We start from the raw sequence: 17,303 nt of genomic DNA on the forward strand, positions 1-17,303 counted from the left end.
GGAAAATTTAGATATTAATTGTCCTATGGTAATTATTGAATGAGAATAGAAAGGAGTTTATAAATTTCTCAGCCATTCTGGCATCTTTCAGCATAAAATCTTCACAAACAAATGTAAAAAAGCACAATTATAAGCATGTTTTATTTACCTTAATTTAATAAAAATTATATTCAATTAAACACCAGACAAGAAAGGATTAGAAGAGAGTTGGAGATTATATTACTTTATCCTAAAGAAAGAATAAGTAAAATATATTGAAGAAACAATAGATAATTTCCTTAAATATAATGACAACAAGGAGACAAAATAACAAAATTTTTGTGATGCAGTCAAAGTGGTCTTTTATATCTTTAAATACTTTAATCATTGGTACCATCCTGTCTATTCTTCACTGCAGGTCCTCTGACTTCATCTCTCCAGTTTCTGCCCCTCCTTAAGTTTCTTGCTCCCACTGAAGTGAGGATCCTCCTCCCCACCTAGGATAGTGGGTTTGGGGAGGAGTTATTTCACCATCTCAAAAACCACCATGAGCTGGAAGCAGCTGGGGACCAAAGCACCTGTGCTTTGTCTACTCTGACTCTTAGCTCTTGACAATCTCTGGAAAAGGTGTTATATTATTTACTGCCTCATCTATAAATTAAAGTCATATTTTTGGTAGAAATTATATCTAAATGCCTTGTACTAGTTAATGCAAATATAGATGATATATTTTTCTTTTTTTTCACTATTACATATTTTAAGTTCGATATTTTAAAATTATGCCTATATAACATCTAGGGTCTATTAATAACAGCATATAATTTTATTATGTATTATTTTGTATGGTTTTCTAATCTTTTTTTGATGAGTGTAACTACTATCTTCCCAATTAAACTATAGTCTTTTCTGTTCAACTTGTATACCCAATAATGCATAGCAGAGTGAGAATACAGTAGAAAAATAATGGCTTACCTATTGATTTAACTGTGGGTTGATTTCCTGCATTTAAATATAAGGGTCATAGATGAAATTAAAAGACACTTCCTCTCTTATTTTATCAATTAGGAAATTTGGGCCTAGAAAAATTAAATAACATGTGAAAGTTAACAAAGGGATTAAGCTAGGATTTGAACCTAGTTATTTTTATTCTATATTGTTGTTGTTTTAACCAGGACACCACAATTCCTACACTTCCTCTTGTACTACTTTTCACAATTTTATGCTATGTTTGGATACAATGTGATAATCTTTATTTGTTTTTTTGAATTAATATAAAAAGAAAATTTAAAGAACACAATGCTTAGAAAATTTATTGATTATAGAACTGTATAATATTAAGTGCTCATTTGAAACTGATTTTTCAAAGTTCTTAAGGGATTTATATAATCTTAATAAAAATTAACTAAGCAGATGAAAAGTGTTTCATTTAAATTGCCACAGAACTAACAAGAGGAAACTAAAACTGGCTTTCAAATCATTTTGTAAATTATGTTTTTGTTGTTCACTCATATCAGTCCAACCTTTCATTACCTCATTTGGAGTTTTCTTGGCAAAGATAATGGAGTGCTTTGGCATTTCCTTCTATAGCTCATTTTATAGATGAGGAAATGAGGCAAACAGGGTTCAATGATTTGTCCAGGTCACACAGCTAGTAAGTATCTGAGGTCACTTTTGAACTCATGAAGATGTCTTTCTGATTCTAAGCCCAGTGTTCTATCCATGGCACCATTTAGGTGTAAAATCTCTACTTAAAGAATATCTTATGCACTCATGGTTTGATTTGTATTGGAAAAGTTAATTTCCCTTTCAAAGTATAAAACTTTATATGTGCAAAAGGACTATATAGTGTATATACAATATCCTATCAGTTACATTTCTAACATAAAGGATTTTCCTGTATGTAACGGAATGTTATACTTTACAAATTAAATACAAACACATTAACCTGGAGAATTACATTATGTGTCTTGTCTAATCCTGGAAATACCTTATATGTATGTGTGTGTTTATGTGTGTGTGTGTGTATATGTATATATGTATAGTGTAGGCATATATATATTTCATTAAGTATAGATGTGTGTATATACACACATATACTCATATATATATATATATAGGATTAAATATAGTTGTAACTGACTATTGATTATGCTAAAGGGTAACAGTAAAATAAAAATATTAGATTTAAATTATTTCTCTTTCAGTGCTTCTGTTTATACATTCATCTTGTTTTATGCTATTTCTAAGCAGTTTTTTTTCTTTTGACTATGTCTATTACCATATTTAGATTATATCACTCCTGTTCAGTAATGAAGTAATTATTTTAAATGTCTACTCAAGTTTTTATTATCTTATATTAATATGAAAGAAAGCCAAAGTGAAAATTTGAGATAAAAATGTGCTGTGGATGCATCTCCTTTCATAGAAAATACTGTTTATTGTGATACAAATTATGTCTAAGCATATAAAAAAGACATATATTTATGTCAAGATAACATATTGCCTAATTAGCAAGCTTAATGTAGTTATCAGAGTGCTGCTCTGCTGATATTTTATTACAATATTTTCAGCCATGCTCTATCTTTCCCTTTGTAAATGGCAAGAAAGAAAAGAAATAGAAAAAAAATACAATAAATAATATCATGAAAAGTCCTTAGAAACTTGTTATTAGATGGTTAAAAAATTGAAGGGCTAATGGAGTCCAGGATTACACAGATGATCTTTATATTTGCCAAGGAATACTCAAAAGGCTTGTCTTTCCAACAGAATACAGAATCCTACATCATCTCACGATATCCTAAGTTGCTATGTAGCTGCAAAAGATATTTATATTTAATAAACTGATAGTATATAGTATTTATATATTATTTAATTTATTATTAATGTATAATATAAATTTATTTATATTACATATTATAATATATTATATATATTATAAATTTATAGTATAAAATAATTTAATAAACTGATGGTATATACTCCACAGTTCTGATCCTTTACTGGCTCTGGGAGTAGGAATGATACTGATGAAAGTATTTTAACAACTAGTCCTATAAGAATTTTTAAAGACATGCATGCTACCTCTCTGGAGCAATATTATAGTCAAGTGTTTCATCAGGTAAAATTTTTGGACATTTACAAAGTAGTTAGAAATCATTTCAGCTGAAATCTCACTTTTAGAGAGCAACAAGATAAAATTTTAACAAATGTTTCTTCTGTCCAGTCCAGTTCTACTCTAAGGCAGTGTTATCTCAGTTATCCCCAACTGTTTGGGTTTATTTAATTTTTTCCCAATCATTTATTAGTTATCCTGCAGACGTAGACTTGGGAAACATTGCAGTTAAAAGATTATTAGATTAAAATAAAGATGAAAAGATTATAAGTAAATTCCGTAATATTTAAAAAGTAAACAAGCAAAAGGCCTTTTTGGTGCTGTCTTTAAATTTAATTTTCTTTAACTTTAAATAGTTGTCTGATCTCAAGACATTATGAACAAAATTTGCAAAAAAAGGTCTTTAAATTGTATTTTACTTGTATAAACAATTTAATAAATATTTTACTAACAAAAAACTTTTAATATAAAATGTGGAATTTGCAAAGAATACAGATAAATTTTGATGATCTTTTTATAAACTGAAAAGTAAATAGTAGCTGAATAACTAAGTTGAGATTGTTTTCAAAAATTTTTATATTTTAGCATTAAAAAAAGGACGGTTTTGGATTACACCGGATCCTTATCATAAAGATGACACCATCCAGATTGGACGTGAAGTGAAAATATCTTGCCAAGTAGAAGCTGTTCCTTCTGAGGAGTTAACATTTAGTTGGTTTAAAAATGGACGCCCTTTAAGAAGTTCTGAGCGGATGGTTATAACACAGACTGATCTTGATGTTTCCCCCGGAACGACAAACTTGGACATCATTGATTTGAAATTCACTGACTTTGGAACATACACATGTGTAGCATCTCTAAAAGGAGGAGGCATATCTGATATAAGTATTGATGTTAACATATCCAGCAGCACAGGTAAGACATTACATGGCAAAGAAGGTCCAAATTTTTAGAATGGTATGAGAATAGTTCTTCTTTGTTTAGCAGTTTTAACTGTCTAAAAAATTCCCCTAATTGCATGTAAATTATTTTAACATTTAAAGAAATATTCTTGAGTTCTAAATTCTTTCCCTCCCTCTCCTAGTTCCTCCCTGGGATGGTAAGCAATCTGATATAAATTATATGTGTGCAAGTAGATAAGAACTTTTTGATATTTATTCTTCTCCAGGAAAGTTGTTTAATTTCAGGAAAGGCATTTTAAAATAAGATTTTTTTTGTCTGAATAATACTGCATTAGAAAAAAATTATGTTTAGAATAAAATGTCATATTAACCTTTAGTTTATTGATTCAATTCTTGAAAGTTATTATTTAAAAAAGACTATAGTAAAAAAATTTAAATGTTCAAATAGATAAATATATTAAATAAAATGAGGAAGAACTGAGATATTCTGTCCTGAGGTTTTATGTTTTTGGAATATATAAAATAACTGTAATTTGTCTTCACTAATTACAAAACCATTGAGAATGTGTAAAAACAATACATATTTATGATGTTTAAAAAGATGGTAAGAATATCCTTTAAATGAGGGTTAGAAGTATTAAACTTTGAATTAGATTAAAGGCAGATCTATTTTGAATATTTATTTTTATAAACACCTTGTTATGCATTTGTGCTAGCTTAAATGTGATCATGAAAGTGAAGGTTACCGTGCTGCATGGGATAGAATGAAGCACAATATGACCTTTCAAGGTCAGTTATACTCTAGAGGACACATTTATTTTTAATTTCCATTTAGTCCTAATAATATTTGACTTGGAAGATTTTTTAAAAATATTATGAGAAGAATTCACTAAGATACTTCAAGAATCATATTTTTTATTTGGGTTACAGCTGGGTTTTCACTCTTCAGGCAAAAATGGGCTTGAATGTATATTATTTTGTTTATAGTGACACTGATATTGATCCCAAGATCTTAGACTCATAGATCTAAAGTTCCACTGAATCTAATGACACCTTGTCCATCACTCTCTTTCTACAATTGAAGAAACTAAGGACGTAAGAGGTTAAGGGCTTTGCTCAAGTCCTCACAGGCAGTATTTATCAGATGTGTAATTTTAATCCGTATCTTCTAACTCCAAAGCTAGTAATTTTTTCACTGTATTACACTTCTTCTTTCTTGTAGTTCCTATTTACAATGCACACTAAGTTACTTTCCTTACTAAGGATTATTAGTTCCCTCTTTTAGCTCATCAAACATATGTTAATTATGTATGTTTTTATTTCTAAAAGTTGTTACACTTTTTAATCAGTGAAAAAATGAAGATATATAGTATATATAGAAGGTATATATAGTATATATAGAAGATATATATATATATAGTATATATAGAAGGTATATATAGACATATGTGCATGTGTTGAGCACAGGTTTCCTTTCAAAATAACATGATTTTTTCCCATCAAAATTGTTTTCAAATATTGGAGTCAATTTTTGCCAAGTTAATGACAGGAATGCCTGACTCTCCGGATCGACCATTTTAGAGATCTGAAAGAAAGTTGCTACTTTGGAGTTCTCCATAGGATATTACAAGGATTTTTAACATGTCATTAGAAATTAGGAAATAAGATCTTTTTTTCTGCCCAAAAGAAGAATTTTCTACACTTCTTGTCTGTAGAGTTCTCTGGCTACACATCAAATTTGATTATAATTTAAGGGAAATGAGTAGGACCAAATGAAAACTGAGTTTGATATGATACTCATTAGACATAACATGTGGACATTGAAATTAGCATGAGAAAAGCTAAAAGTGTTACAATCTTATTCTTTAATTCTAGTGAACAGGGAAGGGTTATATAGGTCTTAATTTTTTCTCTATAGTGTTGCTTTGGAAATCAATACTATCTGTGTGGCATTGGAAGACGAGCTTAACCAGCCTTGGTCTCAGGTTCCCCCAAAGCAAAATGAGCTGGAAGGGTTATGGTTCATTTCAGTTAAAAAATAGAGACTCAGAAGGTTCAAAATATTATGCAATTCCAAAGGAACAATAATGTGATGTTGCTACATAATAGTCATGTTCCAATCCTGTTAGACAAACCTATTTTTTAACTAGAAAGGGAAAACATTCTTATCATCCTTTATATTCTTATATGAAAGTCTCTCTCAAAACGTTTTTATTGATATCTTCTTTATCTTATATCCTTAAAATTAACCCAAATATCTCTCCCTTTCCCATTCCCAGAGACTGATCCCACACAAAAAATAACATTTTTTTGAGAGAGAAAAGTCAGCAAAACTGAACAATATAATAAAAAAGTAAGAAAATGTGTTCAATATGTAATACCTGTGGACCTTCTACTTGTACAAAGGGGTGGGTTTGGGATGAATTCTCATATCTCATTCTTTGAGTCCTTATTTATCTTTACAATTGTGTTAAATTAACTTTTAATTTATTCACACGCAGTTCTTTTCATCTCTATTGTTGTATTGACTGTGTACATTATTTTATTGACTGCTTACTTCTCAAAAATCTTTCCATGCATTGTATTCATCACCCAGATTTGTTATAGAACAGTAATATTCCATTCAATTTGTTTAATCATTCCCCATTTGATGGGCATCTATTTTGTGTTCAAATCTTTTCTAACACAAAAGTTGCTGCTACAAATATTTTGGTGTATATGAAAACTTTCTTCTTATTGATGGCTCCCTGGGCTATTTATAAGCCCAGAAATTGAGTCTCTGGTTAAAAGGGTATGGAAATGTTCACCTTATTTTCATAATTTCAAATTCCTTTTCAGAATGGTTGTACCATTTCACAGCTCCACCAACAATGTATTAGTATACTTATCTTCCCACAACCCCTCCAACATTGACTATTTTGAAAATATGTATTTTCCCCAATCACATACTTTTCAAAATTTTTGTCTTATTAAAAATTTTGAATTTGAAATTCTATTCCTCTCTCCTTTCCCTGCCCTTTTCCTGAGATGGTAAGTAATCAGATTTAGGTAGGTTATACAATCATGTAAAACATTTCTATATTGGTAACTCTGTAGAAGAAGAGTTGAAGAAGATAAGAGAGAGAGAAAGAGGAAGAGAGAGAGACAGAGAGAGGGACAGAGTGAGAGACAGAGAGAGTGAGAGACAGAGACAGAGAGAGACAGAGACAGAGAGACAGAGACAGAGACAGACAGAGAGACAGATATAGAGACAGAGAGAGACAGACAGAGAGACAGAGACAGAGAGACAGACAGACAGAGAGACAGATATAGAGACAGAGAGAGGGAGAGAGAGAATGAAAGATATTCTTCAGTCTATATATGCAGACACCAGTTTGATATTTTTCTGGAGGCAGATATCGTTTCTCATCATACTTTGGGATTGATTTGCATCTTTGTACTGCTGAGAATAGCTAAGTCATTCATAGTTCTTTATTGTATAATATTTGCTGTTATTGGGTACCAAGTTTTCCTAGTTCTGCTCAGTTCACTTTGTATCAGTTCTTGTAAGTCTTTCTTTTTTTTCTGAAATCATTTTGCTTATTTCTTATATTATAATGATATTCCATCACAATCACATATCCCAATTTGTTTAGCCATTCCCCAATTGATGGATATCCCCTTGGTTTCCAAATCTTAGCCACTATAAAAAGAGCTGTTATAAACATTTTTGGATTAATAGGTTCTTTTTCCTGTTTGTAAAAATTCTCTTGGGGACATAGACCTAACAGTGGAGTTGCTGGATGAAAGGATATGTACAGTTTTATACCTATTTGGGCATAGTTCCAAATTGCTCTCCAGAATGGTTGGATCAGTTCACAACTCCTCTAACAGTGCATTAGATTCCCAGTTTCCCCACATTCCCTCAAAGTTAATCATTTTTTTCCCCTTTTTTTGACATTAGACAATCTGCTAGGCAGGAGGTTAGTACCTCAGGTCCAACATTGAGTATTGCATTTTTTTCATCATTGGCAATTTTTAAGGAGTGAAAGAAAACCTTAAGGTTTTTTAAATATACATTTATCTTATTATTAGTGATTTGGAGCATTCTTTCATATGGTTGTGAATATTTTGTTATTCCTTTGAGAATTGTTTGTTCATATCCTTTGTCTATTGATCTATTAGGGAATGGTTAATATATATAATATTTATGTACTTGCATATAAATAATATAATATGTATTTATTACACATATATAAATATATTTTATTTATATTTCTATATAATATATGATGTAATTATATTTACACATCTGTTATTTATCTATTTTAACTTTTGTAATTTTTTTACTTGTTTTAAGAATGCATCTCCTACTCATGACTGTGAGATGATGAAAATATTTTCTTCTAATTTTTAATAGAGTGATTTTTAATATTAAGATCTCATATTCATTTAGAATATATCAAGAATGGGAGAAATTTTAGCATATGTAATATCATGTTGGCCTAAGACTAATATCTTCTAGACTGCTTTCAAGGTTTCCGAATTATTTTTTACCAAAAAAGTAATTTCTTTCCTAGGCAATTTATGTTTTTCACTTAATCAAATGGCAGGTTATTGCTTCTGATTCTCCCTTATCTAATCTGTTCCATTGACTATCTCTTTTTTTAAACAAACAAAAAAACCCAGAGGATTTTGATTACTGTTCTTTATTATATAGTTTTGACATGAAAATGATATTCCCATTATTCTCTGCTTCTCTGATCATTTCCTTGATTTTCTAGATCTTTTGTTTTTTTCCAAATTACTTTTCTTATTATTTTATCAACCTCTATAAAGTATCCCCTTGGTAATTTAATTGGAGTAGCATTAACGTAAATTAATTTCCATATGAGTGTCATTTTTATTATATTTAACAGCCTTAGTTATGAACATTGAATATTCCTCCAGTTATTTAACTTGTTTATTTAAAATCCCTTGTATTTTATTTTCAGCTCCAAATCATTCTGTGCTCCACCCTCTTCCATACCCATTAAGAGGCAAGAAATATAAAACCTATTACAAATATGGAGTCATAAAAATAAGTTTTGGAATTGATTAAGTTGGAGGGGGGGGCAAAAAAGGAAAAAAAAAGTATGCTTCAATATGCATCTAAGGCTAACAGTTCACTTTCTGGAGGTAGTTACTATTTTTTTGTCATGAATCCTTTGGAATTGTGTTAAGTCATTGTGTTGATCCTATTCTCTAGATCTTTTGCAGACATTATCCTTATAATATTGGTGTTACTGTGTAAATTATTTTCCTGGTTTTACTTCTTCACTTTCCATCAGTTTGTGTAAGTCTTCCTAAGTTTTTTTTTTTTAATTTCTTACAGCCCAAGAGTATTCCATCACATTCCTATAACTTAACTTGTTCAGCTGTTCTCCAGTTGATAAGTGGCTTCTCAGATTCCAATACTTAGCCACCACAAAAAGAAAAGCTATAAATATTTTTGTAAAACACGAATCCTTTTAATATTTTTTCCTTTAATTATTTTATAATAGGCTATACAAGTCTTTTTTGTGCTTCATTAGGTCAGTCCCTAGAAATTGTGTGCATTTTAAAGGTATTTGGAATGGGAATTAATTTCTAATGTAGGTTTTTGTGTTTTTATTATTGTTTAGGGATGCTGTTTATATTTTAGGAATTATTTTTGCTTCCTGCAATAATGCTAAAGCTATTAATTGTATGAATTAATATGTTTGCTGATTCCCTGGGATTGTCCAGCTACATAATTATATAATCAGGAAATGGGGATGGCATTGTCATCTCTTTTCCTATTTTTTAATTTAATTCCTTTCTCTTGTCCCATTGCTATTGCTAACATTTCCAAAATTATATCAAATGATAGTGGGAAGATTGTGTATCCTTGCTTCACTCTTTTATTTATTAAAAAAGATTCTAATATAACCTCATTGCATATGATGCTTCCTTTTACTTTTAAATATATTTTAAAAAATATATTAAAAAAATTTCCACAGTGTCTATATTTTGCAGAGTTTTTTGTGTAAAAGTGTTGTACTTTGTCAAGGTATTTTTTTACGTCAATTGAGATGATCATGGGCTTTTGAATGTTTTGATTTTTAATATTATGTTATAATATGATTTAATATGCTGATTGTTTTTCTAATGTTGAATTCTCCTCACCTCCTTTGTATTAATCCCACTTGTTCATAATGAATGATTTCTTGGATATATCAGTATGGTCTGTTTGACAGAATTTTAAAATGTTTAAGTCAAAATTGATTAATAATATTGGCCTATTGACCAAGTGTTTTCTCTTTCCCTGGTTTAGGTATTAGAACTATATTTGTCTCAAAAAAAGGATGCTGATAGGTGTGCTTTATTTCTCAATTTTTGAGACTAATTTGTGAAGTATAAGTACTAATTGCTCTTTAAAAGTTTGATAGAATTTTCTGTGGGAATTTTCTATCAGGACCAGGTAGAATTTTTTTCCCCTTTTGGTAATTCCTTAACAGCTGGATCTATTTTCTTTTCAGAGTTTGGGTTAGTAAGATTTCTACTTGCTCTTTTGATAGTTTGGATATTCCATATTTTAGATCCTATTCCTGTATTTCTTTTTATGTTCTTTCTTTTGTTAGAATATAACTGTGCAGAACAGGTTCTGTTGTTCTTTCAATTTCTCCTGGTTTTGTTGTGATTTCACCTTGCAGACGTTATTGAATTGATTTTTTTATTCTTTTCCTTAATCACACTAGCTAAACGTTTATGAATTTTATTATTATTTTCAAAGAAACAGTTTTTGGTGTTATTTTTTTCATTCATAAGGGTTGTGTGTGTGTGTGTGTGCGCATTTACACCTTATTTGTTTCTCATGAAATTCTTAACATCTTTTGTGACTATTTTAGGCTCATTTATTTGTTGGCTTTCTAATTTTTTAAATTGCTTATTCAATTAATTAATCTTTCTTTTTCTATTTTGTAATATATAATTGTAGGGATATATTTTTTCTTCTGAGGATTGCTTTAACTTCGTTCCAGAAAATTTGGTATGTTTTTTAATCATCACAAATTTCATTTACATGGATATTAATTATTTCTGTAATCTGATATTGTTAAGTCTCCATTAGGGTCTGTATATTTTTGTGGTCCCTGAACCAGCTGGTTATTGTTTTATGACCTATAAAGGATATATTAGTTATTCATGCCATTTTGCATTTCTTTGCACTATCTGTGTCATAGCATGGTCATTTTTTTAAAGCTTCCATGTTGGACAGAGAAATGTGTATTTTTCATGGTGCCAATTTTAAACAGATTTTATTTTCCAGGACAAGAATTGTATTTCCACTTATTTTACAGTACTGATGAAGTGCAATGTTGTTCACTTCTCTCCCTCTGCACACATTCAAGTATTCAGAATGCCCAGATTTACACAGTAGCTTAAATGTTACTTTTAGATTGCTACTGCTGTGAATAAGATCACAGGCAAGGAGAACAAGATTGCCATCACCAATGATAAAGGATAACTAAGCAAAGAAGACATTGAGTGTATGGCCCAGGAGGCTGAGAAATGTATAGCTGAGGATGCATATAGCAGAGAGAGTAGGTGTCTTCCAAGAATTCTCTTGAATCTTATGCTTTCAACATGAAAGCAACAGTAGAAGATGAAAAACTTGAAGGCAAAATTGGTGATGACAGTTCTTCATCCTCTACTGTTGCTTTCATGTTGAGGATGCCATTAGCATCAATGTCAAATGTTACTTCAATCTGAGGAATACTCATGGGTGCTGAAAGGTCCCTGTGAGCTCAAATTTGCCAAGCATATTGTTATCCTTTGTCATTGCTCTCTCACCTTCATAAACCTGAATAAGCACACTAGGCTGGTTGTCAGAATAGGTGGTAAATGTCTGTGTCTGCTTGGTGGTGAAGGTGGTATTCCATTTGATTAGAATGGTAATAACTCCACCAGCAGTTTCAATTCCAAGGGAAAGAGCAGTGATGTTCAATAACAGCAAGTCCTGCACGTTGTCAGATTTATCTCCAGACAAAATGGCAGCTGCTCCATAAGTAACAGCCTTATCAGGACTGATATTCTTGTTGAGCTACTTGCCATTGAAGAAGTCTTACAGAAGCTTTTGGATTTGGGGGATTCGAGTGGAGCCACCCACCAGGATGATGTCATGAATCTATGACTTACCTAGTTTGGCATCTCTTAAGGCCTTTTCCACAGGGCCCAGTGTGCCACAGAAGAGATCAGCATTCAGGTCTTCAAAACGGGCTCAGGTGATTGATGTATAGAAGTTGATATCTTCATAGAGGGAGTCAATCTCAATACTGGCCTGGGTACTGGAAGAGAGGGTACATTTTGCATGTTCACAAGCAGTGTGAAGATGGAAAACAGCCCTCTTGTTCTCACTGATGTCCTTCTTGTGCTTTTGCTTTAACTTGGCAATGAAATTGTTGACCATTTGGTGTTAAAGTCCTCCCCACCCAAGTGGGTGTCCCCAGCTATGCACTTAACCTCAAAGATGCCATCTTCAGGGGTAAGAATGGAGACATCGAAAGTACCACCTCCAAGGTCAAAGATCAACACATTTCTCTCAGCACCAACCTTTTTCTCCAAGCCAAAAGCAATAGCAGCAGGCATTGGCTCATTGATGATTTGGAGCACATTGGGACCAGCTATGGTTCCAGCATCATTGGAAGCTTGACATGAGGAATCGTTGAAATAAGCTGATACTGTAACCATAGCATTTGTGACAGTCTTCACAAGGTAAGCTTCAGGAATTTATTTCATCTTGGTCAAGATGATAGAAGATACTTCTTCTGGATAGAAACTTTTGGTGTCCTCTTTATACTCCACTTGGACTGTAGGCCTGACTGCATTATTCACCACCATAAAAGGCTAATGCTTCCTGTCTGACTGTACAAATGCATCATCAAATCTGTGACCAATCAAACTTTTGGCATCAAAAACTGTGTTGGTGGGGTTCATTGCAACTTGATTTGTTGCAGCATCACTTATTAAACATTCTGTGTCGGGGAAGGTGACATAGTTTGGGGTGGTCCAGGTTCCTGGGTCATTAGCAATGATCTCCACTTTCCTGTGTTGGAAGACTCTCACACATGTGTAAGTGGTGCCAAGATCAATGGCAACTGCAGGTGCCTTTGACATGGTTGCTGGGGAGTCAGGGGTCATAGCACACCACTGTGGAGAAAGAAGGGCTGCTGCTGTGCTGAGTAAACCCTACATGTGTATTTTTTGCTGTCTCACTTAAAAGACATCAAAATTTTAACTTTAGTCTCTCTAGCAAATTCTTCAATTCCATAGTTTCCCACTTTTAAATTTTTTTAAATCAAAAGCTTTATTAACTTCTAGTTTACATCCTTCATTTCCACAAGATTTTAATTTTCACATTTTCTCCCCGTTTTTCCCCTACCAACCACCCAAAAATAGCAATCCCACTGGATATTCCCTCCTCAAATCTACTCTCTCCCATACCTTCTCCCATACCACCTCCAACTTTCAAGTAGGACATGGTGGATCTTTATGTCTTAGTGCCTGTATATCTTATATCCCAGTTACATGTACTATAGTATTGATAAGAGCATATATATATATATATATATTCTTAAACATTTAATTTTAAAAATTTGAATTAAAGATTGATTCCCTTACTCCCTTGTCACCCACCCTTACTGGGAAGATAAGCAATTCAATATAGGTTATGCATGTGTAGCTATGCAAAACATTTCCATAATAGATATATTGTGAAAGACTGACTATATTTCCCTACCTCCTATCCCACCTCCCACTTGTTCTGTTTTCTACTTTGATCCTGTACCTTTTCAAAAGTGGGTGCTTCCAACTTCCCTCCCCCCAAGCCTGCTCTCCTTTCCATCATCCCCCTTCTCATCCTCCTACCCCCTACTCTTTTGTAAGGTGAGATACCCTATTTAGTGTGTAGGTAATTCCCTCCCTGAGCCAAATTCAATGAAAATAAGGTTGATCCATTCCCTTTTACCTTCCTGTTCTTCACCTCCTTTGTAACCATTTTCCCTTGCCTCTTCTATATGAGACAGTTTACTCCATTCTATCTCTCCCCATCTTCTCCCATTATATTCCTCTCTCATCTCTTAATTTCACCTTTATAAGTATCAAACCTTCCAAATAAATTGGTCCTGTGCCCTTTATCTATGTATACATGTACACATATATACACACATTCACATATGTATTCATATGCACATATACACTCCTATATAGACATATATATGTATGTGCATATTTCTATAGATATAGATTTCCATTCCCTTCAATTATTCTCATATCGAGAAAAGTTTTATAAGTTACAATGATCATTTTTTTCCATAAAGGAATAGATATAGTTCAGATTTGATAAGTTCCTTATGATTTCTTTTCCCTTTTTACCTTCTCATGCTTCTCTTGCTTCTTGTATCTGAATGTCAAATTTTCTATCCAACTCTGTTTTTTCATCAAGAATGCTTGAAAGTACTCCATTCCACTGAATTACCATATTTGCCTCTGAAACATGATACTCAGTTTTGTTGGGTAGATGATTCTTGGTTAAAATCCCAGCTCCTTTGCCCTCTGGAATATCGTATTCCAAGCCCTTCAATCCATCAGTGTAGAAGCTGCCTGATCCTGAGTTATCCTGATTGTGTTTCCACAGTATTCAAATTGTTTCTTCCTGGCTGCTTGTACTATTTTCTCTTTGATCTGGGAATTTCAGAGCCTTGCTATAATATTCCAAGGAGTTTTCTTTCTGGGATCATTTTCAGGAGGTGATCAGTGGATTCTTCCAACCTTTATTTTTCCCTCTGGTTCTAAAAGAGCAGGGCAATTTTCCTTGAGAATTTCTTGAAGGATAATTTCTAGGTTCTGGTTTTGATCATGGCTTTCAGGTAGTCCAATAATTTTTAAATGACTTCTCCTGGATCTATTTTCCAGGTCAGTGGTTTTCCCAGTAAGATATTTCACATTGCCTTCTATTTTTTCCTTTGTTTGGATCTATTTAATAGTATCTTGATTTCTCATAAAGTCTCTAGCTTCCTTTTGCTCCAATCTAATTCTGAAGGAATTCTTCTCTTCAGTGAGCTTTGGAGACTCTTTTTCCATCTGGCAAATTTGGCTTTTTAAGGCATTCCTCTTCTCATTGCCTTTCTGAGCTTCTTTTGCCATTTGAGTTAATTTGAGTTTTAAGGTGTTATTTTCTTCAGTCAGGTTGTTGACTCTGATTTCCTAATTTTCTTACATCGTTGTCCTTTTTCTTCCTGGTTTTTCCTCCACTTCACTTATCTGCTTCTTAAGGTCCTCTATGGCCTGTAACCAGCTCATATTTTTCTTAGAAGCTTTTGGTGCAGGAGTTCTGGCTTCATTGTATTCCTCCTGTTCTAAGCTTTGATCTTTTTTGTCCCCAGAATAGGAGTGTAAAGTTCGATTGCTCTCCTTGGTTTGCTTCCTTTGCCTGCTCATGTTGCCATTCAGTTACTTGACTTTTGAGCTTTTTGCCAAAGTAAGACTTTGCTTCCAGACAGGGGAGCTTTGTCCCAGTTGCTCGGCTTTTCTCAGCTGCCAAAGGTATTAGTTGGGTGCCCTCCCTGAATCCTCCACTCACTCTGGCACCCTGGTCACACACCCCAGGACCTCCACCCTAGACCACAATCCAGATACAATAGCAAGGGCTATTACCCCTCACCCTGGTTGCTTGGTCCCCCTACAGTATTCAGGCCACGATCTGAAGCTGCCACGTGGTCGGCAGCTGCACGGCTGTGGCGCCTTAGTGACTTCTCCCTCCAGGGTATAAAGGCCCATCACACTCCCAAACTAATGGATCCCAACGTCCACACTGCACTGAGCTCTCACTTTTTCCTTAGTATCTATGGGTTCATAATTCTGGAAACCTCCACAGGTGCTGGTGATCTGAAGTCCCTCCAGCCAGAGCCTGGTCAGGCCCCTTCTGAGGCTAAAACCTATGGCTGACTCAAGGCTGGGGTCGGCTCCCAGAGCACTCTGCTGGCTACTTGCTGCCCACCTTGCCAAGCTGTCCTCTGTGGGAAGTTAGCTTCTCTGTGTCATTTTGTGGGTTCTGTATCTCCAAAGTTTGTTCAGAGTCACCTTTTACATGAATTGTAGGAGGTGGAAGCAGGAGCTGGGCGGAAATCCTGTTTCGGCTCTGCCATCTTGACTCTACCCCCAGTTTCCCACTTTTTAAAACTTATAAGTTTTATTCAAAACTAACAGAGAAAAGGAAGTATCCTGTTACTACTATTTTGTTGCCCATGTCTTCTTGTACCTAATATAATGCTTCCTTCATGTATTTGGATGGCGAAACATTTGGAGCATTTAAGTTTATTATTGATATTGATATGGTCCCTTTCAGCATTTTATGGTTACTTTTTTATTCATTTTTACTTTCTGAATTTTTTTTTTCTTTGTCAGATGTCATGATTATAGCTCCTACTTTTCTGGATTCACTTGATGCATAGTAAATTATTACTATCCACTCAGTTTCATTTTGTCTTCATTTTATTTTAAAAAATGTTTTCTTGTAAGTAACAGATTGTAGGGTTTCATTTTCTTATTTAGAATGCAACTTTTTCATTTTATTGAATTGCTTAATCTACTCACATTTACAATTATGAGTTCAGTTTATAATTTTCTTTGTCTAATGGTTTTTTTTACAGATTATGATTTTCCTTTTTTTTGCTCTAAATACAGTACTACTTATAGTACTATGTTCCTTGAGTTGCTTAACCTAATCCTTTTCCCCCAAAATTTTATTTATTTATTTTTAGTTTACAACATTCATTTCAACAAGATTTTAAGTTACAAATTTTCTCCCTATCTCTCCCCTACCCCCATCCTAAGATGACAAGCATACTGAATACCTCTTCCCCAGTCTGCTTTCTCTTCTATTCACCACATCCCCCATCTCCCCCCTTCCCCCTTACTTTCTTTTAGGGCAAGATGGATTTCTGTACTTCACTGACTGTGTATTTTATTTCCAGGTTGCATGTAAAAGGATTTTTTTAACATTGTTTTTAACTTTTGTAGCAGCAGGCACCCCAGCGTCTCCAGGGTGGCTGCTCACCCAGGTTCTTGGATCTGCTTTGTTAAAGGAGAGCAACTCAAAATGGGTTAACAAGCTTACTTTAATCTGTCAGACATATATCGTTTACCTTGTTCAGGGGAAAAAGGTCAGCACCCCAAACTTCAGAATACACAGACAGAATTATCAAGACAGAAACAGATCAAGTAGACAGCTTTCCAAACTGTCCAGCCATTACATCCATACCCAGTCAACATCT

The 17,303-nt window shown here is 33.3% G+C and overlaps 1 protein-coding gene across 1 annotated transcript in view; it reads left to right on the top strand.

The window, feature by feature from the left end:
- Positions 1 to 17,303, top strand: part of MDGA2 (MAM domain containing glycosylphosphatidylinositol anchor 2) — a 990,863-nt gene that overhangs the window by 453,385 nt on the left and 520,175 nt on the right. Inside the window, exon 7 of the mRNA XM_069082199.1 lies at positions 3,677 to 4,006. Within this exon, the coding sequence (XP_068938300.1) occupies positions 3,677 to 4,006 (330 nt within the window). The remainder of the gene's footprint in view (positions 1 to 3,676; positions 4,007 to 17,303) is intronic.

Source organism: Petaurus breviceps, unplaced genomic scaffold (genome assembly GCF_028583685.1).
Source record: "Petaurus breviceps papuanus isolate PSGF00001 unplaced genomic scaffold, PetGlider_PUasm1.0 164, whole genome shotgun sequence".
Classification (NCBI taxonomy): domain Eukaryota; kingdom Metazoa; phylum Chordata; class Mammalia; order Diprotodontia; family Petauridae; genus Petaurus; species Petaurus breviceps.